The sequence below is a fragment of the Gavia stellata genome, chromosome 1 (assembly GCF_030936135.1).
Source record: "Gavia stellata isolate bGavSte3 chromosome 1, bGavSte3.hap2, whole genome shotgun sequence".
Classification (NCBI taxonomy): domain Eukaryota; kingdom Metazoa; phylum Chordata; class Aves; order Gaviiformes; family Gaviidae; genus Gavia; species Gavia stellata.
The window spans coordinates 101,117,220-101,136,775 of record NC_082594.1 but is presented as its reverse complement, the minus strand read 5'-3'; the positions used below and the strand labels follow the sequence as shown (position 1 = coordinate 101,136,775).

Here is a 19,556-nt window from a genome sequence, read left to right as displayed (position 1 = left end):
CTAGTGACTGTTGCCACTGAGCCTGGCTGGCAGGCCAGTGTCCCTTTTCTGAGCAAGATGTTAATTTATAGTTACTGTTCACCATGAAAACAAAATATTATAACCTCTGGAAAATCAGTTGTTCTAGCGGGATTTATTTTACACTTACAGCACGGTTGACTTGCTCAGTAATGATAGGAATGTTTGCTCTAAAAGAGCACTTGCAAACTGCTTTTTATCCTTGGACATAACACAAGAGTGCAAATGTACAGATTACAAGTTCTCACAATGCTGATTTTTAGTCTTTAGTCTGCAATTTCAAAGTTGGTTGGTTGTTGTTTTTTTAATTTGACTTTCAATAGAAAATAAGTATGTTATTTTTTGTTTCTGTAAGCTTTTCTTGCTTCAAAAACTTGAAGGTGAATATGATCTCAACCAAACTCTTGATCTGTTTGGAGGAGAAGGGGAAAGAGCACAAAAATCATTGCAGCTGCATAACTATTGTTTGTTTCAGTAGTACCACTTAATATTACAATACGTCTGTTCTTGAGGGGAGAGAAGAGAAGGTTTCTTCTGAAATATGGATTTAATGAGCATAGCCGTTAATTACACCAGTTGCTTCACATGAGAACTCTGACTGTCATGGCTTTGTAACAACTGTTGGCCAAATTACAAACACAAGCACCACTTGCCTTCTGTTGAAGGCAAGCCTTATATCTTTGAGAAGAAGGGAAGCTTTGCCTCCTAATTGCTTTGTGGAACTTCACCACACCCAATGCACAAATACAATCTGCAGGACTAGGGATATTTTATACATTTTCTTTTTTCCCTTTTCTAATATAACTCCAGCTGCTACTTTAAAGTTCCCTCACAATCATCTTTGAACATCATGCCACTATTTTTATGGAAGCTGGAGCTCTGTTTAGAATTTTTTTTACTTACTTGGAAAATGAATCAGTGGAAAATGGAATGACAGGCTCTCCTCCCCCTCTCCTCCCAACCACTCTGGTATAAAACAAGAGTTATAGTATCTCCTAGTTGAAAATAATCTTATAAACTGATGTACATGCTGCATTTTTCTGGAATTCTAGTTATATAAATAAAAATATTTACTTTATTTGCTTGGTTTTCTATGTCTAGGCAAATTGATCTAACTGATCGCTAGTGGAGCTATAAAGCAGTGCGAAATGACTTAAACCAGTAACTGTGGAAATGTGAATATTCCTCTGTGTATGTGTGTCTGTGTTTGTTTTGTTTTAAGGCACATGTATACACTGCTACAAAGAATAAATAGTCTTTCCTTTCTACCCTGTGTAGCCCACATTGGAAGAAACTCTGAGCATGCTTATGCATTAGAAAATGTTTAGTGTGTATAATGTATTCTCTAGTCAGCCATAAAGAAAAAGAACATGTAAAAACTTGAAAACTGGACATGCACGTGGACACAAGTCATTACTTTGCATGTCTCATTTTTTCCTGCCTTACTGATTAAAGTCTTTATTTTAAAAGCCAGTGGTAGGCCAAATACTTCTTGGTTTTCTGGGATTGTGATTTCTCACTGATTTGTGAAAACCGAACCCTGGGATGATCTATTAAGCGTGGAGTACTTGCTGGCAGTTCAGGCTTCTCAAGCCAACCCTTACTAGCAGTTCCAGTGACATTTAACACTTCTGCCACCATAACTGCTCATGTGGAAAGCAGCTGGAAGAAAAGGGTGGGCTTCTGCCCATATGTAAATAAAGATGATCAAATTAATCTCACAAGAACTGAAAGAATGAGTGAATAATAGATGTTGAAACCTGTGAGAAGAGTTGCCCATCTGCAGTCATTAGTGTTGGATTCTGAATGTGGAAGCAATGGTTTGGCATGGGATCTTCATCTGCATACAGTGCCAATGATACCAGGCTTGCTACCACAACATTTAACTACCTGTAACAGCTGAAATCATAATGGCATTTCAGCAGTCCTAGATCTCACAGACAACTGATTCTTTTTTTCAGTTGTGGGAGCTCAGGATATTTAAAAGTCAAGCTTCTTAGCTTTGCCTGTCAGCTCACCGAAACTAATTAGCATTTGGAAATACGTATATTATCATGTCACTCTTATTTCAATGAACAGTTTTAGATCTGTCTGCTAATTAATGTCTTTCAACCTTTTTAAAATTCTTTGAGCCCTGCAATTCTGGGGAAACTGTTAAGAATCTGAACCTTTCAGCAAAGTAGCAGCCAGCCCACCTCTCTGCTGGAATGGCTCTTGGTGCAACCACAGTTTTCTAATACATTGCAACGTAGTTTAAAATCCCTTGCATCTGCTGGAAGATCAGAGACAACTGTTAACCAGGAACACCCACTCTTGAGAAGAATTGTAGTTTGTGTCCGACTGTGAATTTCTTCAACCCAAGTCAGAAAAAAGATGATGTACTTTTGAGAAGGGAGTTTCATCTCAGAATCATTCTGATGTGATGGGCAGAAACTCTCCTCAGCTTATGTATGAAGATCATCATAAAAAAAATCATCATAATAAATGTCTTCAAATCATGCTTCCTGTACAGAGATGTCTTCTGATTCTTTAGGTGAAGCAGTATAGTTGGCACATGTACATGAATGTAGTCTTATTCTAAGTTAGTCTCACCTGCTGGAATTTGGACATAGGAAGGTTTTAGGGTTACCCAGGAGAAATATTTAACACTGACTTATCCCTGAATATCCATTATTCAACTCCTAATATACCTGGAGTATTTTTTTTCCTCTTCTGACTAAATGTTTTGACACTTGGGGAAGGAGCGTTCTTATTTGCTGGTGGAGATTTACTTCACATCCTTAGGAAATGAAATAAGCCGAACAAGACATTTTTAATGAAATGGCATTATTTCTGTAGTGGATCAGGTTGTCTGTGTAATAAACAGTGAATGTTCTAATTTTCTACCTAGTTGATATTTAAATTGTAACTGATAGAGTATTAAGATGGCATTTTCTCAATCTTAAGATTGAGAGGAAAAATACTTACCATTGGCATATTTTTTCGTAATTACCTTCTTTTATATATACAGAGGGTGTGGGCAAGTACATACCAACCAATATAAACAGAACATTTCAAAGTCCAGCTTTCAAGCGGCCTTCGAAGTTGTTACAAGTATTAAGGATTTCAATCTTTAATATTGAAATAATATTTGTCACGTAACATATGAGTAAATCTCTCAAATATAAAAGATAACTCCACAAATATAACCTGGTTTAGTTTCATATGTGAAATATCACTGTATTCTTGGATTCTAGTTTTTAGTACCTATTAAAACACAGATCTCATGCTCATAGGGAGGGAGGGAAGGAAGGAAATTCATTGGCTCTAAATGGCATCTGTACTGTATGTATCTCAGAATGGTGTGACATTTCTATTTACTGTTGTTACAAATTCTCAGCCTTTTTCTTCTTGAGTAAATTTTATTTACTAGAAGCTCTTTACTAACAGCTGTTCTCTCAGTTTGGACAGGGCAGCAAATGGGAGCAATAACGCAATAGTAGTCTCACAGATTCTAGCTTCTCATGTCCACCAACTGCAAAGTCTTAAACGATAAGTTGCACACACCTTTGAAATATGATGGGTTTTATCTCTTCCTCTTATTACTGATGAGACTATTCAGCATTCAAGTGATGCCATGATCTGTTTTGGGTTTTTTCTTGGAAATGAGCAAGGAAAGGTTAGTTCACTTGTCTGCTGCTTTTTCAAAACCTTTTTTCAGGCAGGATAGAAGAACCTCAAGTTCAAAACAATTACGTAGGTTAAGACCATGACTTAACCTTTGGGAGAGTCAAGAATTTGCCTAATCCTGAAAGCATCCAAATGTCAATCTGCAGTGAAACATCTGTTTTCGTTAGCAGATAGTGATCAAAGGCTAAAATGCCATTTACTTGCAACTGCTTTTTTAATTGTCTCTGAATTGAAGAGGCATACTTATTTATGCTGCTGAAATGCATGCAAAATTCAAGGAAAAGAGTAATCTGTCCAAAGAAAGGTGCTACAGTTTGTTTTCTCCAGAGACCTGGCCTGTCTGCAATACTTAGTTAACTATTTCCTGTCCTGAAGATCTTTTACTTATACATCAATACAGTGGGTATAGTGAATAAAGCTTACTGAATGTGGCCACACAGAATTACAAATAACTTTTAAGTTGTTATTGTCCCATTTAATCATGCCTGCTTTGGTCAGAAGGGGTTTTGTTTATATTTCAGCTATATGTGAAATGAAAATTTACAAGGAAAGATAGTTATTTAATTCTTACTTTATTCCCTTTCCTTAAAAGCCAAGATGCTCTTCTTCTTACTTCCCTACTTTCTCTGGAGATAGGATAAGGGTACCCTGTCCACATCCTGTCCTCTGACTTCCTTTTCCAGCCTCTAAGCAAAGTAAGACCAGACTTTTCTAGATTGTTCATGACTGATTCCATATGAAAACTCAATTGCAGAATTATGCTGTTTCAGTGTAACAAAATGCGTTTATGAGAGAAAACTCTTGAATGCATTTAGTACTTCTCAATGTGCTAGTATGAAACCTTTGACATGCAGTCATCATATACCTCATCTTTTACATTGTAGTTATTTATTCTCATCTCCTTTATTCCACAGGCTCTTCAGAGTAGCCTGAAGTATTCTTTATTGCCAAGACGGCTGATCATCAGTAAAAGATTATCTCAGTGTTTGCATCCAGCACTACCTAGTGGAGTGCATTTAAAGGCACTAGAAACCTATGAAATAATCTTTAAAATTATTGGAACAAAATGGCTTGCCAAGGATTTATTCCTGTACAGGTAAACTTTTCTTTAAAAGTATATTCATTTCACAGTCTGTTTTAATAAATATTTTTTTTCTTATCTATTTTTTCTTTTTTTTTTTTTTTTTAAAGCTCTGGTTTGTTTCCTCTGCTGGCAAATGCAGCAATGTCAGTGAGGCCTGTTCTCCTTGGTTTGTACGAGAAATACTTTCTTCCTCTCCAAAAGTCCCTCCTGCCTGGTCTTCAAGCCTTTGTAATTGGACTCCTGCCTGGATTGGAAGAAGGATCAGAAATTTATGACAGGTAAGAACTAATATTAATTTAAAAGCAATATACAGTATTTTGCTTTCCTAGGGAACTCTCAGGAAATTTCTGACAGGTCTCTATATAGAAGGCTTGATAAAAGAACTTCTAAGGGTGGAAGAATGGTGGGTCCCTGAAAGATGCAACAAATAGCGCTAATGTAGAAAAAACCTTTCCCCTTCTATTTTTATCTCAGGATGAGAGAAGGAGAGAAGAGGAAAAGGAGGGTTAAAAATAGATATGCTGAGAGAAAGGAATAAAAACTATTTCTTAAAGCTCCTCTGAACTCCTAAATAATTAAACTGACTCCCCAAACCACTGCTCTGTCGATAAATTCTATTTAAATATTGTAACATGAGAGAAAAGCTGAATTCTTTCCAGTCTTTCTATACCAGCTACTTACACTCAGGTTCTAAAAACATGAGTGAGAGGCAACTCTTATAAAATCTATTGTGGAAAAAAAGTATCTCTGTCACTCTTGGGTACCCCTGAAATGCCATTCAGTACAATAAAGTCAGGATCAGGAAGTGTGCTGAGAAGAGCAGCTCAGCACCCATTTGTGCTTGTGTTTTACTTCAGTTACTAGAACTGTTTTGTAAGATCTTGCAAGAACTCAACCACTGTAGGTTTCATCCAAATGTTTCTTTGCTTAAAGAGTCACTAAACATTGCACTGGTAATGTACTTCCTTCTGTTTTACCAGTCTGGATGTGATGGCTGTTCTCTCTGTCTTTTTGAATCTTAAATAGCTGTGTGTACACTTAAAAAAAAAAAAACAAACAAAAAACAATAGAGAGAGAGAGCAAGATATGCTAGGCAAAATAAGCAAAATACTTCTGTGTCTAATGCCTCTTTTTAAAACAAGTATTAAATTGAAGGCTCATATCAACTGCTGGAGCGGCTAAGAGTAGATGGCATGTGTTCCCAACTTGGTGAGTAGCATTCAGTTGCCGATTCCAGAACATCGGATCTATGGACAAGTATATACCTCTTATACATCTGCTGGAAAACCATGAATTTTAGTATGTGCTTTTTGTCAGGCAGGCTTATAAGTGATGGTGTATAGTTTTCTCTTTCCTACAGCACTAGTTGCTGGGAACTTTGGAGAGAAAGGGGATCCCTTGGAACTAAATCTCCATCTATCTGAAGTCTTTTTAAGGAGACTGAACTTATTTTGAAACTGACTGAATTTGAAGTAGTGAGTTAATGGGAACTGCAAATTAACTTCCAAGATCCGACTTCTGGTTTTATACCATTTTTCCTATTCCTGATGGCATTGTTTTCCTCTTTGCCTTGAACGTACAGGATCACAGACAGGAACTGATCATATATTTCACTGTGACAGATTTATGCTAAAATTAATTTAATGTTATTTTGTGAAATATAAAAATTACATGAGAAAGTCTTTCTTTAGTTTACTCATTGTAATGATTCTGGTGCAAGAAAGATAGACCAAGATATCTTGTAGGAAGATGAGTTAGACTTATTTTAAATTCAGCTTCACAAGAGACTCTCCACTGTATATTTTCAGAATCTTCAACATTAAGGACTAACACTAATACATCCCCTGCTGTTCCCGAAAGTGGCAGAAGTACTAGCTCAGGTCATGCTTCAGCCTAGACACTATTTCCTCCTTAAACACACACATATGGGTGAGTTTGCACACACACACAAAACAGAAAAGAAAAAAATGGCTTGAGGGCTACTTTATAAAGAAATGGAAAAGAACATCAGATTTGGGGTTTTTTTCCCTCTTTTGTGCTGGACTTCTCCCTCTTTTCTCAGTTCTGCATTCCTCATTTGAGGTTTCTATTGCTACATTATAGTAAAATACTGGAGTACTGACAGAGTTGCCAAAGCAGAGAACGTGCCTTTAGTCAGGACCTCCAATGTGATTGCCATTAAACTAATTTCAGTGTACCGATCCTGTGTCAGTAACTGACATGATTTTATCTCATGGTTTTCTTTGTTTGGTGACTTACAAATGGAGCCCATTGATTTGTAAGTACAAATATGTAGGATATTTTCCAGTTCCCAGGCTGATAAAATTGGCTTTTAGAATCTAGCATCAGCTTAAATTATTTCCAATTCAGCATTGCACACCTCTCACCGTAAATATTTTGCAGTCAGAGCTACTGCAGTAATTTGGTCAGAGCCTAATGTTTGCAGATAATTACTGGAGAAGTTTCCACAGTATGCACAGAAACTTTGTTTCAATGAGTGTGCACAATGACAAAGGATTGAGTGGTTTTTGATTGTTTTCCTACAATCAGGTGCTGGCCATCGTCATGTGAAAAGGGCAATACTGATAATACAAAGATGAGGAAATCATAAAAATTATGTCAACCACAGTACTAATTCTGTGAAAATAAATAAATTATGTCAACTACAATACTAATTCTGTGTATAAGTGCCTTTTTATGTTATAAAACTGAACTAACAAGAATCTATTTTCTAATGTCAAATGTATTTCCATACAGAACAGATGCTCTGCTTGTGAAGCTCTCCTTATTGATGGGTCAAGAAACGTTCTATGGAGCACTCTGGGGCAGTGTCCTGGTCAGCCCATCCATCAGGCTGCCTGCTTCTCTTTTTGTTGTCAGTCATATCAACAGAGAGCTGTCTGGAAAACAGCAGAAGTACATGCTCGGCACCGATTATAAGCTCACAGTAAGTTCATTACACTCCTCGTAGAACAGTCTTACCTACCATAATACCAGCATACTAGCAGATTGTGCCTTCTCAGTATTAAGTTAGAATTACATGCTTTTAAAAATACTTTGTAGAGAGACAAAGAGAGGCTGAAAGGTCTGCACTTTGGAATTGCTTAACACAATTACTTCATGGGAGCATCTTAACCTGAAATGTAGCAGAGCATCTCCCATACAGATTTTGGTTAGCCCGCAGAATGCAAGTCTTCTGAAGCTTCTGCAGTTTTTGGTAATCGGTACTGCATACAGCCTTAAAAGACTGACTCTTTCAAATGAGAAGACAAACCTGACATCTTTTCTCTACCTGTTCTGAATTTGCATTTTATGATGAAGACCAGCTTTTCTATAATACAGTATATACAACATTTAGTATGGTTTTCTCAAAGTGTTTGCAGTCCTGGAAGACAATTTAGTATTTTGGGTTTTAGTATTTTAGTAATTTAGTTTTGGTTTTTTTTTATTATTTACTATTTTAGTAATCTATAAAAATAGATTTAGTATCTTTTTATTTTTTCAGTAAAATGGAAATCTTCAGTAGGTACTACTTGTGTGTTAAACTTGAGTGATGGAATAACTGTACTGCTAGAGTACTTTAATATCTGCATTTTGTGAGACTTCACATTCTGTCTGATAGCTGGTGATGTCACAGTGTGACATTCTGTGTTGTTACAAAACCAAGTATTTTGTAAGTATTAACGATTTTTTAAACAGTATTCCACAAAACTTTTTTTAAACTCATTTTGCGGGCAGGAGTTAAATGGCTGAGTAATTATCCTCTTATTTTAAAAAATATTGTTCACATGTAACCAAGTTTGCTTTCTTTCCTTCTTGTGATTATTAACAGTGGTTGTAATTTAAATTTTATCATGAAGTAAAACACTGTTGTGCTTTCTTTTCCTTTTACAGATAAAGTCTTTGTGTGTATCAGTATTGGATTCAAATGTCCTTGTGCAAAGAAACACTCTAGAAGTGATTCTCTTCTTCTTCCCATTTTATATAGCTTTGGTAAGAGGACTAATTTGATATTGTCGCATGCACACTTTGTGCAGGAAGGTGTCTTCTGTGAGACCAGTCCAGCTCCTCTGTTATTGCCAAATGTTTGAATTTTGTACTTTCAAAATCAATGAACAGATTTTGCAGTTTCTTGTTCCCCCATCAACTTTAATAGTAGAGACCGCTGCTTCTCAGAGTCCTTACAGCTAACTTGGTTTTACATCACCAAAATGCTTCAAAATAAGATGTGCTTTCACAGTGAATATTGCATGGTATTTGGAATGTGCTTGAAGTATTCAGGCCTGAGAAACTGTTTATGGCAAAAATATCGAGCTCCTTTTTAAGTAAGAGTTCAGCATTTGGAATTATCTGCACTAAACTAAGATACTTCTGTTAAAGACTAGGAAAGAAAATATTACTTGAAACAAGAGCTGTTTCCCATCGTTTCCTAACTTACCTAGTAGTATAGTCAGTATTTTGAAAGTAGCAAGTAATTTTAAGTCTTAAGGCATAACATAATGAAGTCTTTAGTATCTTCAGCTTAACTGTACCTCTGTACCTTAAATATTAAAATGATCACAGTTGTGTCAGATTCCCTTTCTTGAGATTTTTAGTATACAAAATATTTTGTAACTGATGGTTTCTTGCCTTTTTTTCCCAAAATATTAATATTACGAGTTAAAAAAAACCCTCGTTACCAATTTGATTTGTTTCAGTGTTCATAAACAGCTAAAGTATCTTTGTTTTTCATCCTAGGACTGCAGCGAAAGCACTATTATGTTGCACAGGACTGATTTAGTCCATATTCTGTCAGCAGCTACACAGACATTGTTGAGGAGAGACATGTCACTCAATAGAAGATTATACGCATGGTTGCTAGGTACTGTACAATATACAGTGATATTCAATATTCTGAATCCCTAAGAGAAAAAAAAATCGGTGCTTAAAAATGTAATACGCTTTTTCAGCAGCTAATGAATGATGATAAAATAAAGTGTGTTTAGTTGCCATTTATTAAGTACCTGTTTAATAAATGTAAACATTCGGTGAATTCATTTCACTGTCCTGAATCACAGGGTATCGAGTTATTTCTGGTCACGTCCACAGTTCATTCTGAAATGGTTCAGTGGACTGAAAGGAGTGGGGAGCTATTTTAACCTTGCCTTTCTGGAAGTAATAGTCTATTAATTCCCACGTGAGCTTAATTGTCAAGGAGGGGCTATAAGAGAGCTATAGCTTCTCCCCATCTACCTTCTTTTAATGGCATAAGAGGAGGCTAAAAGTGACAGGACAAGAGCTGCAGCTGTATAGTTGCATGAAGGCTGCCTTTGCTGACCCCATGTCTGGATCTGGCCTTAGTTTTGATTTATGTTCAGTATAGCATATCTGGATGCCTCAAACTGTGATATGTGGGCCGTCCTTGGGCAGTATGTGAGTTAGTTTCAAGCAAAGTGTTGAAATGACAAAGGTTAAATACAGTGCAATTTCAATATTTGTATAAATGACGTGTGTGTAGTGCTCTGTACTGTAGTGTTTCTCTGTACTCCTGATGCCTCTGTTTATCTTGTAGGCTCTGATATTAAAGGTGGTACTTTTGCTCCAGATTCAACAACTTCTGAAGACCATGCTATTTATTTCTTTGGAAAATATTCTAAAGATCTTTTGGTTGAGGTTGGTGTTCATTGTATACAGATGTATTTATAATCCTTTTAAATGTTAACATAAACTGTCTAGAATTGTTCACTGTGCCACTTGTTTTGTCCTTCGCTTTCTGTCCCTAAAGATAGCATGCTTTTGGTGGTTATATTTTCATCTATTGGAATGCCTGCTGTGCTGTATTTAGCCCAATATTGTATGTGCTTGCAAATAGAATCTAATGAAACCAAAGGGTAGCATCTTTGAAGAACTACCTGAATTATTTAAAAATGCTTCTCTGAATAAGATCAGCTTTTGAGTACAGATGATGAGAAGATGTCATTGATTTGTCTACCCTGTATGGAAAATTGAAGTTCAATTGTAGTTGGTACAAAAAAAAATCAAATTTAGAAACACTTCAGGTCTTAATAAAATGGCAATCTCTCTTCTACGTATAACATTTTGACGTTTTCTTTTTACTAGAGTTTGGCTGAAATTTTACATCAGAAATTCCCAGAGTCTGATACAGAGGAACAGCATCAAGCTTATTTGAAACCCTTCCGCATCCTAATCAGTCTCCTTGACAAACCTGAAATAGGTAATGTTGGTTGTCACTTCTGTTATGACTGCTAACGACTTACAACTTGGTGTTCATCGCCTTTGACAGTAGGACTCAAGACAACACCCTACACAATTCTTCCTAATTCTGACTATGTGTGCGTTGTGTATTAGTGGGCAGGGGGCTGTGTTCCTTGCCTTGGACCTGGTTCAGAATGCTGCTCTGAAGCGAACACCCTCTCCAGGTTATCTCTGGCTCTTCTGCAGAGCACTCCACTGTGTAGCATGGATGTATCCTAGTGAGGATAATGCTCTTCCATGCCCAGAACTGCGATCTGAGGGGCCAGTTAAAAAGAACCACTTCTGCCTCACTCTCGATATTCTGCTCAATTAATTCCTTGGAGCTTATTCTCAAAAATAGTCAGGCCTCTTTTTGTTCTGTCTTACAAAGCGGCTTCTAACTAGAAAACCACTGGTACTACTCTTGCCTGGGTTTGTTTCCACTGCTTGGCTGTGCTTGCAGGCATTCCTACACACTTGCATCAAACTCTAATGACTCTGTTGCTTTTCCAGACACTGTAGTCCCACGGGCAGCTAGCCTATGGTGGTACTGCTGCCAAAGTGGGCAGAACAACTTACCTGCAGGTGCTCCAGCTGGAAATTAATCTGTTATGCATGTGGGGAGGCGGGGGTGCCTCTGTCAGTGGTGCTGCCAGCTTGTACTGGCCTGATGCTGCTGTGGGAGCTATTGTTTTAGACTTCATGACTGAGCTGTGAAGAATTTCCTCCTCCTCCCTGACTGTCACATGTCTGTCCTGTTGTGTACATGAAGTTGCTAGCACCAAAAGGGTGAGGCTCTGCCAGCCTTTATTTTAAAGGGCAAGTTCTCCTTTCGGCATCAAAAAATTAAGCCAAAGTGACTTGACAGATTTTTAGGATTTAATAGTACTCTGTAAGAACCATGTACAGGTAAATCTTTGAAATCATATTCTGTGAATCTGACAGGTATGAGAAGCCTACAGACTGGTTAACTGGTATTTGTTACAAGCTAGTAGAGTCTTAACGACTGACTGTATCTCAAAGTGTTGTTCTAGGTATTATCCTGGGTGGGGGAGTGACATTACCATTGATTAAGCCTGTAGACTTAGTATAAGACTCATGTACTGAAACTAAACACTCCAGTGGCAGTTGGTTTTGCAGGCTCCTGTATTGGTGAGCTTATCCTCTTTCATGGGTCAGGAAAGTCCTTTTAAGCATATCTCCTGTTAAAGAATTATCAGAGCAATGACAGAAAAAATGCAGATTCTGTATTGCTTATCTAACAAATGAATGCTTCCTTAGTAGAAGCAGCTGTTAGTCTGTTTATAAGACAGTGGTGCTAATGTTCCCTTCCGCTGGTTTTAGCTGTTTTTAAAAAAAAGTCTGTCACAATTAAAGCCTTGTATATAAAGCATTTTTATTTCCTGACAAAAAGGCTGAAGAACAGACAATTGACTAAGGTTGTTACATTATAAATTTCTTGATTAATCTAATTTAGAAAGTAAATGACAGATACTACCCTGTTGTATGTTTTATTTGTCTGGCAATCAGTGTTAATCTGAACTGCAAATAAGGGTTATTTAGCTAAACTGCATCATACAGTTTAATCTTTCTGTTCCAGTCAGCACACAAAATATAACTTCTTGAGCCTTAAGCCAATATGACTTTCACTTCCATTTGAAATGGATTTAGCAATGCAACTTTTTTATTTTTTTAAAGGTCACAAACTAAAACAAAACAAGATTCTTTGCCCTTTTCTGCTACTTTTAGTCACTTCAGCTTTTTTTTTTCCTTTTTAGAAGCACTCATTGGAATGCTTGATACACCACTTTTTTTTAATGGTTCCATGATTAGGGTATTGTACTTATTATTTGTTCACCTCTTCTATAGTCAATTTCAGATAAAACAAAAAAGTGCTGATCCTTGAAAATTGGGTGCAGTTGGCAGCACACACCTAACATACTTTCTTCTTAAAACTATATATAGTTTAAAAACTATATATAGTTTATAAATATGCATTTGTTTAATATATTTAGGCATTTGAACTTCCTCTATTTGCTGATTTTTTCAGCTTCTGTCCCTCAAAATTTAATCAAGGTTACTATGTTAAATGGGTATTAGGAAATCTGCTTGTTTTCTTTATGGATACAGACATGGTGATTATTTTTCACATGTGAACTGCAGATTTACGGTTATGATTATGCCCATTTATAAATGATTGCAGTGTAGGTGCCTTAATGAAGTAACTTAAGTGCAATGTAGAACCAGTGCTATGGCTTTCCAAGTATCACTTTAAAAAGTTCAATGAACAATAGATGGTATTTAATTAGAATTTTTTAAAAAACCAAATATTTAACTACATATTTAATTTTATTTTAACTGGAAAATGTGACCTTTTAACAAGCCACTTAAGTGTTTTCTTCCTACTTGGGTGATTGTGTTTTTTTTAGTCTAGCTACACCTAATTTAAGTCTATACAAGTTTGTAACTAAGCTGCCTAGCAATCACTTTGGTGCAACTACTAGATTTTTTTTTCCTTCAATTGTAGGGCCGCAGGTTGTTGGGGATCTGTTCCTTGAGGTTATTAGAGCCTTTTATTCCTACTGCAAAGATGCACTTGGTTCTGATCTCAAGCTTAGCTACAATCAAAGTGGCAACATACTTGCAAGGTATAACTACAAGTTTTCAACTATTAACTGAAACTATCATTTATATTAAGCTAACTTACTAAAATCTAACCAATTTAAGGTCACTTTTAACAAACCATAGAATCATAGAATCATTTAGGTTGGTAAAGGCCTTCAAGATCATCGAGTACTGCTAAGTCCACCACTAAACCATGTCCCTAAGCACCACATCTACATGTCTTTTAAATACCTCCAGGGATGGTGACTCAACCACTTCCCTGGGCAGCCTGTTCCAACGCTTGATGACCCTTTCAGTGAAGAAGTATTTCCTAATGTCCAATCTAAACCTCCCCTGGTGCAACTTGAGGACGTTTCCTCTCGTCCTATCACTTGTTACTTGGGAGAAGAGACTGACAACCATCTCACTACAACCCCCTTTCAGGTAGTTGTAGAGAGCGATAAGGTCTCCCCTCAGCCTCCTCTTCTCCAGGCTAAACAACCCCAGTTCCCTCAGTGGCTCCTCATAAGACTTGTTCTCTAGACCCTTCACCAGCTTCGTTGCCCTTCTTTGGACATGCTAATACTGTGATGTGCATGCTTTTAGAATCTTCACTAACACCTGTTTCTTTTTTTGTCCTTTTTTTCCCTTTCACACAGTGCAATCAAAGAGAACAAAAATGCTTCGGAAATTGTCAAAACAGTCAATTTGTTGATCACATCCTTAAGCACGGATTTTCTTTGGGATTACATGACCAAATGTTTCGAAGATTGTTTCAGGTGTTTATGTTGTCAAACAATAGCGCTCCTCTTAAAAATGCCACTTAAGAGCTATCTGTGTAAGATAATAAAGTTTAGTGAAGCATTTAAATTCTGGAAGGGACTTAATACATGTTAGAATCAGACAGATATGTAAGTTGCATCCTAAAGTAATTCAAGAATGAAAACAGGTAAACAATTAGATGGAAACTTGCAACCTGACAACAAAAGAAATTACTTCCACAATGATGCCTGAAGGAGGAAAATGTTTAGGAGGGGAGGTGGAGAGGTCTTCCTTGGAAGAAAAAGTGTTTTTTGAAGAAAAATAAAGATATCTATCTTTTTCTCTCTTTCTAAATACAAGAGAGAATATTATACTTCAAGTAGTAAGAATGTGTATAGAGATTCAATCTGAAAATTAGAAGCACTTTGGCATCCCACATGCAAGCTATAGTATAGGAGGTTTTGACAGAACGTTTTATCCTGCTATATTAGAAGTCCCATTTTACTTTGCTTCAGAAGGCCTAGCTGTTCAGTATTTTGTGCTGATTTTAATGAAGCCTTGTTATTGTAACAAGAATTTTGATAGGAAAAAAGCTTACAAAATAATGTTTCTCTCAATCCAGAAACAAATCCACACAGATGAGATATCCCGTTGAAAATATTAGCACTCCTCCTACAATTTCAGAGCTCTGCACACTATTGGTGTTTCTTCTTGACGTGATTCCTTTGGTAAGGCAACCTGAAGTTAACTGCTTCAAAGTCTTAAGAAACTTAAAATCAAGTAATTCATATTGTGATTACCTAAAATGAAAATAGGCAAATTGACATATGTGTGTATATGCATGCTATGTTCAGCAAAGTATAGTTTCCTGTGCTGACTAATATATGGTTACCTGTGCTATTGCCTAGTAAAATAAAAATTGTTTGCATTTGAAAATATGGTGATTCTGTCAAGGGAATGAAAAATTGTACCTTTTGCTTCTCGGGTAAATAATTTCCTGGGATTTTTTGGTCTTTTAGTAGCTGGCTGACTGTTGTAAGATTTTTAGTGTATGATTCAGTGTTCATCATGTAGAATGAAGAAAGAAGGAATAGCACTCAAGCAAGTTTGTACAGCTTAACCATTCATGAACTGACTTTATCAATAATTGATCAGTGTTGCTAAACAGCTGAATAATAATATGTGATAACTATTTTAAACAATGCTTATTTATTTTAGGAACTCTACTCTGAAGTGCAGACTCAGTATCTTCCACAGATGCTCAGTTTTATGGTGCAGTCTCTCCTGGAAAATATGGAAGTATTAGGTTTACCAGAACTCACTCATGCCTTAAAGACCTGTTTTAAGGTGCTTAGCAAAGTGCAAATGCCCCCTTCCTATTTGGACATTGAGACAGGAAGTGGAAATGGGGTACGTGTTTTTCAACTACTCATAAATGTTTAAAATTATTAGTGACATGACTTATTTTAAAATGCTAGTTCTCCTAACTTAAACCTAGATGATAACTGCAGCAATAAAGATTTTTGAAACTTATCTTCTTTGGCCCCTTCCAGAGCTATCTGATGCTTTGTTATTCTTACCGAGTATTCAGTTCTGACTTGTTTCAATTATTTGTGACAGTGAAGGAATATAGTCTTGTCTGAAACTGAGGCTATAATCCTATCTCTTGAGAAGAATGTGATCTTAATGGTTTTGAAAAGGCACTCAGCATCATACAGTTGCTAAAGATTTGAGTTGCCAAATCAAGACCAGGTTTACAGCTGGTTAGGTCTGCAAGGCTTTCAATTAATATTTTAGTTTAACACAATGTGGTATTATTTGTGTGCAAGAGATCGTGATAGGTAATGAGGAATAGAGGGCATAAAGCAGTCACACGAGCACAGCCTGCCAAAATTTTGCAGTAGAACAAATACATGCATTTCACTAGAAATAATCCAACATAAGTAATACTGCTCTAGTAGTGAACTGATTTTAAGAAAACATTTCCATTTGGTAAGTATCTGTAGCTGTGGATCTGTTGGCGTTTGAGTCAAGGTTTGAGGATTATATAAAAATTCATTAGGTTTTAAATATAATTGAATTGAATTGAACTGCTTACAAATAACTATGTCTCATGATTTTGTAAAAAAGTAATCTGTATCTGGAAATTGCAAATACTAGGGGTTTTTTTTCTGTCATTGCTGTTCCCCAGTGCCTGCCACAGTTCTACATAGTTTAAATGATCTATGCAGTGCCACATTAACCACATTAACATTCCTGTTTTAGAGCCCAGTGAAAAAGGAAAATGTCGACATAACCTTGGAGACTAAGTCTGTGCTGCAGGAGGAGGAAGAAACTCCATTCCCTCCCCTGAAGTCAGAAGACAGTGGCATTGGTCTAAGTGCTTCCTCCCCAGAGCTCTCTCAGCACTTGGGGGTGCCAACTGTGACCCTTGAGAGAGAGGATGTCTGGAAGAAAGGGGGGAGCATTCAGAAGACTTTGTATTGCATCCAAGAGCTAGTTGCCAAGTTTTCCAGTAAATACATTTTTGGGGTGCAATTTCAAGAAACAAGTAATGAAAGCATCTCAGCAATAAATCTGAGTGGAAAAGAGAAAAAAGAGAATGGCTACAGATTACCTGAAAGTGCTAGCAAGAAAAAGAGCCCATGGGATGCAAAGCAAATCACTGTACCTCAATTTAAACAAATGCTTTCAGACTTGTTCTCAGTTCGAGGGTCACCATTCAAGAACAAGAGTTCTAATCCTCTTCCTTCTGACCGCAACTCTAGTAATAAAAAGGAAAAGGAGGAAGAAGACTGGGACTTAGAACAAGTGATGCTTGTCTTGGGACCCCTTAGAGGTGACTGCAAGGAAGCTTTCTCTGCAGCTTGTCACCTTTTGTTGGATTGTACCACATTCCCAGTCTATCTTTTGGAGGAGGAGATGGAACAGTTGTATCTCTCTCTGTTTCAGGTTCCTGGTAAGAAAAGATTCCTTTAACAGGCAACTTGAGCGTTTGAGGATTCAAATAGCAGTGTGAGCTTGGCTATTTGCAAGACATGTGACCAGGGCCAGTAGTAATGCCTTTTGACAGGGCTGAAGGCAAGTTGCATGTGAATTAAAGACTTCAGCATGTGTTTTGTATCTTGCAGCTGAGGGACAATTTTTACCAAGCTTTTAAAATTCATATTATTTCGAAAGCTTTCACTACAAAACTTCTCGCTGAAGGGATGAAAAGACCTTCTAGCTTGTAGAGCCTTGTGGCATGGTTCAGGATTTTCAGAAAATCCGTCCCCCTCCGTCTGTGTCCATGTCCAGTGTCATCTGCCCCATCATCATCCTGTCCCCTGCCACCCTCCTCCCCCCCAAAAAAAAGGATGTGTTACAGGAAGATGGGTGTAGGTGGAAAACTGGAGCTCTAAACCATAACAGAAGCAAAACCAGCTCTTACCCTAACCCTCAGAATTCAAAGGAGTCCAATGTAAGCTAACATATAAGAATAATCTTGTGTAATTGGAGGGCCTGTTTGTTCTGGGAATTCAAGTTCATTAGCTTTAGCAGGAGCAGTTATTGGCCTGAAGACTAGTTGACAAGATAGCTGAGCAGTGAATGGAGAGGTGGGAAACTGGAAACTTTGGTTCTCTTCCTCACTTCACTACAAATTTCTGCTGTCTTCCTTAGCAAAGCGGTGATATGCCCATCGTCTACATGGGTGAGCTGTCCGCTTGACATGGACACTTTTGTATATTTGCATTGCCTTCCATGTGGTCAGCAATGTAGCTGAACTTAGAAGGCTTGCTTTCATAATTGTATTTATTTGGAATATCATCCAATATTTATAGAAGTTTATTTTCAAAATTCTTTTCAACTGCACACCCTGGAGAATACAGTAAGGTTTAAAGCCAAAAGGAGAGAACCTATGACAAAGAAGCTCTGGGTTGAATGTGTTGTTTGAAGTTGTCTGATGTGGAGAAGGAGGAGTGGTCTTTTTGTTGTGGTAATAAAGCAGTTAAAGCATTTGGTTTTGAAGCCAGAGGTATGAACTGATTCTTCAGACTGTCTCCAGTCAAGCTTTAATAAACATTATTCCCTCAGGAGAGGCAAAGATGACTTGACTTGATCTTAGCCATATCAGTTCCTTGTGTGCTTCATGGTTTCTGAAATGATACGCTTCAATGCTACCCAAAAGAGCATTCTTGGATCAGCAGACCTCTGTTGTTGTTTTTGACAATGACAGCTGGAAAACAACAGCTATAAAAACTAGTTGTGAATAAACATAAACTGCAAAGCAGAAATCCACTAGTTACTGGGTTACTGAGGTCCTGCAAGAGCTTTCTGCTGGGAGAAATAGGGAAAAGAATATAACTTGGCTTTGAAGCAAGTCCCTCCTGAAGTAAGGGACTTGATGACAGCATGACAGTTGGATTTGGGCAGTCATTTTTGTCTCTTGGTCCTGTGAGCTTGATTGAAGAATTCTTGGAAATATGACCATAACCTTGAGATTATTCAAAAATTTTTTCTCACTTATCTTCTGAGGAGGTTGTGATGCCAGCTTCCCTCTGTGGCTGAAGTCCTTAATGACAATATGCTGTTGTGTGAATGACTGCTATGTTCAGAATGTGTCCATCTTCACGCTGCTGGAGGTGATCAACCATTCCCAGTCGCTGGCACTTGTGATAGAAGACAGAATGAAGCGGTACAAAGTGTCTGGCCACAAATCCTTCTTTGGAAAACTACAGATGGTCACCCTTCCTCCCATTGCTCCTGGAGTTCTAAAGATCATCTCAGAGAAAACAGATTTCTACCAGGTGTCAATTTTCTTTTTCTTTTTTACTGCCCGTCTACACTGACATTCTAAGGATGGGGTGGGAAAGCAAATGTTATTTGCATGGAGGTTTAGGGGCAGCATGTTTGTGTTACAATGACACACTGCTGGTTTTTGCTTCCACAAGCATTTGAAAGCAATTGCATTCTTCTTTGTGTGCTTCCCAACAGGATGTTCAAAAGTGGAAGGTTCTTTTCAGATTGCTAGTTGTTTTTTATGCCCAAATTCTGGGGGGGTAGGTATAGTTGATTTCTGACTTGAAGGGTTTGGATTCATTAGCTTGAAAGTGACACTTTAGAGAACTTTTATACCACTCTATGTTTTCAGATAAGAGAAAATGTTAGTGGGTGAATAATAATGAAAACATTCCATCCTCCTTGT

At 37.3% G+C, this 19,556-nt stretch overlaps 1 protein-coding gene across 1 annotated transcript in view; it reads left to right on the top strand.

Annotated features, from left to right (window-relative positions):
• The window catches only part of DOP1B (DOP1 leucine zipper like protein B), a 48,210-nt gene that overhangs the window by 5,461 nt on the left and 23,193 nt on the right, over nucleotides 1-19,556 (top strand). The window contains exons 2-14 of the mRNA XM_059825394.1: nucleotides 4,602-4,783; nucleotides 4,879-5,049; nucleotides 7,529-7,718; nucleotides 8,666-8,764; nucleotides 9,509-9,632; nucleotides 10,323-10,423; nucleotides 10,871-10,985; nucleotides 13,533-13,653; nucleotides 14,269-14,394; nucleotides 15,006-15,099; nucleotides 15,590-15,781; nucleotides 16,637-17,330; nucleotides 18,887-19,158. Coding sequence (XP_059681377.1) covers nucleotides 4,602-4,783; nucleotides 4,879-5,049; nucleotides 7,529-7,718; nucleotides 8,666-8,764; nucleotides 9,509-9,632; nucleotides 10,323-10,423; nucleotides 10,871-10,985; nucleotides 13,533-13,653; nucleotides 14,269-14,394; nucleotides 15,006-15,099; nucleotides 15,590-15,781; nucleotides 16,637-17,330; nucleotides 18,887-19,158 — 2,481 coding nt within the window. The remainder of the gene's footprint in view (nucleotides 1-4,601; nucleotides 4,784-4,878; nucleotides 5,050-7,528; nucleotides 7,719-8,665; nucleotides 8,765-9,508; nucleotides 9,633-10,322; nucleotides 10,424-10,870; nucleotides 10,986-13,532; nucleotides 13,654-14,268; nucleotides 14,395-15,005; nucleotides 15,100-15,589; nucleotides 15,782-16,636; nucleotides 17,331-18,886; nucleotides 19,159-19,556) is intronic.